Raw genomic sequence first — 2596 nt, forward strand, 5'->3', positions numbered from 1 at the left:
CTCGATAGAAATATACCTAGCTTGGTTTAACATTTAGTTTAGTAGGTTGATTTTGAGTGAAAAACTTGGTTGCCAAGCAGCGCTGGGTTTCCAAGCTAGATTTATTATTATGCTGGTCAACTTTAGAGCCGGAAGTTGAAGAGAGTATCTTTTTAGGAAATTTTCCTTTTTGAAGCTTATACATTTGCGTAGATTTTAATTAAAGAAATCAGAACAACTAAAAGAGAATTGAAATAAATCACATAAATAATATTATTGAACAAAGATATTCATATCTACAAAATTGTCTGACCCCATTCATGAAACCGGATTTCCGATACTGGGCTTATCACGATACTTTGTCTTTAATTTCGGGCTCAAGAGGGGGGGGGGACCACCAGACACTGCGTCGCCACCTCAGTACCAGGTAACCATCCTAACAGTGTAGAACTGGAGATTTTAACTCTGTAAAGTATAATGACGCGCTAGCGTAGACCCAACTCCCATTCATTCGCAGCAAAATATAGCCTAGCAGAGATGTAAACCATCACGGTTTAGGTGAATGTGAAAACTCGCGTGGGTTAAAACCAGCGTTGAAATCTCTCAACATTAAAACTATAAAACCCAGCTGTATAATGAATCCTGTAAAAATACTTGTGAGAACACTTGTTATATTCACTGCTATATATACTGTGAAAGGGACAACGTCCCAAGAACTAGAAGAACAATTACTTAAAAATCTTGGAATGAAAAGACGACCTCGATCCAGTTCCAGGCATATCCCTGATCATATGATAAGAATGTACGAGGCCCAGTCGGGTTTAAGTTTTGAAACAACAAATTTTCCAACAGCAGGGAAACATACAGACACAGCAAACACTCTGAGAAGTGTACCTGCAACAAGAGACAGTGCTTTACTCAATCAAAATAAACTTAGAACTTTTTTAAAATTTGACATCGGTCATTTGCCGAACGAAGAGCTGAAAGCAGCCGAACTTCGAGTTCACATTAATCCCTCGCTGCGGGGGAAAGTGTCGAAAAAACATCGTCTTTTTAGCCTTTCAGTACTCGAGGTTATTCAAGCTAAACGAGGTTCGGCCCCGTTAATGAGATTACTTGATACTAAACCCCTGGATTGTTTAGATGAAGTTACAGAGGGTTGGTTTACACTAGACGTACTCCCTGCAGTGGAACGGTGGCAGGGTGGTAAGGGAAGCGGCGGGCTTGTTATTCAGATAAAAGGTGGTGGTGGGGGAGGAAGTGAGAATGTAGATTGGGCGGTCAGCTTCCCAACCCTTCTAATATACTCAGACGACGGACGGGGGAAAAGTCGAAGTACAAGAAGTACTAAACCAAAGCGGAAACATCGACGAAAACCAGGAACTCGACATAGAGATAGAAACTGTCGTCGGCACAAACTTTACGTCGACTTTCAAGATGTTGGTTGGAACGACTGGATTGTGGCTCCGCCTGGTTATCATGCCTACTTCTGCCACGGCGAATGTCCCTTCCCAATGGCGGATCATTTGAACTCAACAAACCACGCCATTGTACAAACTTTAGTGAACAGTGTAAACCCAAGCGCAGTGCCGCGTGCCTGCTGTGTGCCGACCGACCTATCACCGATATCAATGCTCTACCTTGACGAACAAGAGAAGGTTGTCCTGAAAACCTACAAGGACATGGTAGTGGAGGGGTGTGGCTGCAGATAGTCCTCCCCCCTCTTCTTGAATCTAACCTCGCAGGCTGTGTTAGCCCCCCCTGGGGGCGTATCTCTATTTTGGGTTTAAACCCCCTCGCCACCCTCCTCCTCAGTCAGGCGGTCAACCCCGCCCTCACGTATATACACTCAGTAATCCAGTTGATCAGCAGTAGAAGCAGTGGGATAGAGTAATCTTAATATTATAATTATGTAGCATTTCACTTTATCTATATTATATTAAAATAAATATTCAAACATTGTCAATTCTGCTTTTTTAAATGTATTTTTGTTTTGTAGTATTCAAATATCAAAGCAAAAGGAGATAATGCAAAAAAATAAAATGGCCCTTTTTTAAAATATATTTAATTCAATATCTAAACGTTTTTTTCTCATTTTAAGTCCTCGAACTCGTTCTTGTAAGTTTATATTTAATTTTTGGGGCATAATAAGAAATTAAAAATTCGATAAAAATTAAAGAAAATAGTTAGCTGTCAGGATATAATTTAAAATTGAATAGATTCATCAACCAAAAAGTGATCAAAATTTCACCCACCCCATATTCTTGAAATTTTAATTTCTTAAATACATATTTTTCTTTGCAATTGTGTTTCTGTTTGCGTATTATTATTATTTCAGATTAAAACCCTAATTCAATCTTTATATTCTTCATGTCTTCAGATCAAAAAAATATTATTTTCGATGGATATCTTTTTCCCTCTGATAACAATTGCATTAAACAGAAGACGGGGTAGTATATATTTGCAATTAGGTTTAAATAAGAAACCAGTTTGTCACGTTGTGTCTTGTAGATCTTAACATTTTTAATTTCTGCAAAATTTTGCAAAAAGCAGTGCGGAATAAGTTCAAAATAAACTGTTTATGGTTGAATTTCAAGTAACCGTTAATGCAAAGATG

General features: G+C 38.5%; 1 protein-coding gene across 1 annotated transcript; it reads left to right on the forward strand.

Annotated features, from left to right (window-relative positions):
• Positions 1 to 392: 392 nt before the first annotated feature.
• On the forward strand, positions 393 to 1945 carry LOC111708298 (bone morphogenetic protein 2). The gene has a single exon (XM_023481629.1). The coding sequence runs from the start codon at positions 615 to 617 to the stop codon at positions 1689 to 1691; it is 1077 nt and encodes a 358-aa protein (XP_023337397.1). The 5' UTR covers positions 393 to 614; the 3' UTR covers positions 1692 to 1945.
• Positions 1946 to 2596: the final 651 nt, after the last annotated feature.

Source organism: Eurytemora carolleeae, unplaced genomic scaffold, assembly GCF_000591075.1.
Source record: "Eurytemora carolleeae unplaced genomic scaffold, Eaff_2.0 scaffold784, whole genome shotgun sequence".
NCBI classification, from domain to species: domain Eukaryota; kingdom Metazoa; phylum Arthropoda; class Copepoda; order Calanoida; family Temoridae; genus Eurytemora; species Eurytemora carolleeae.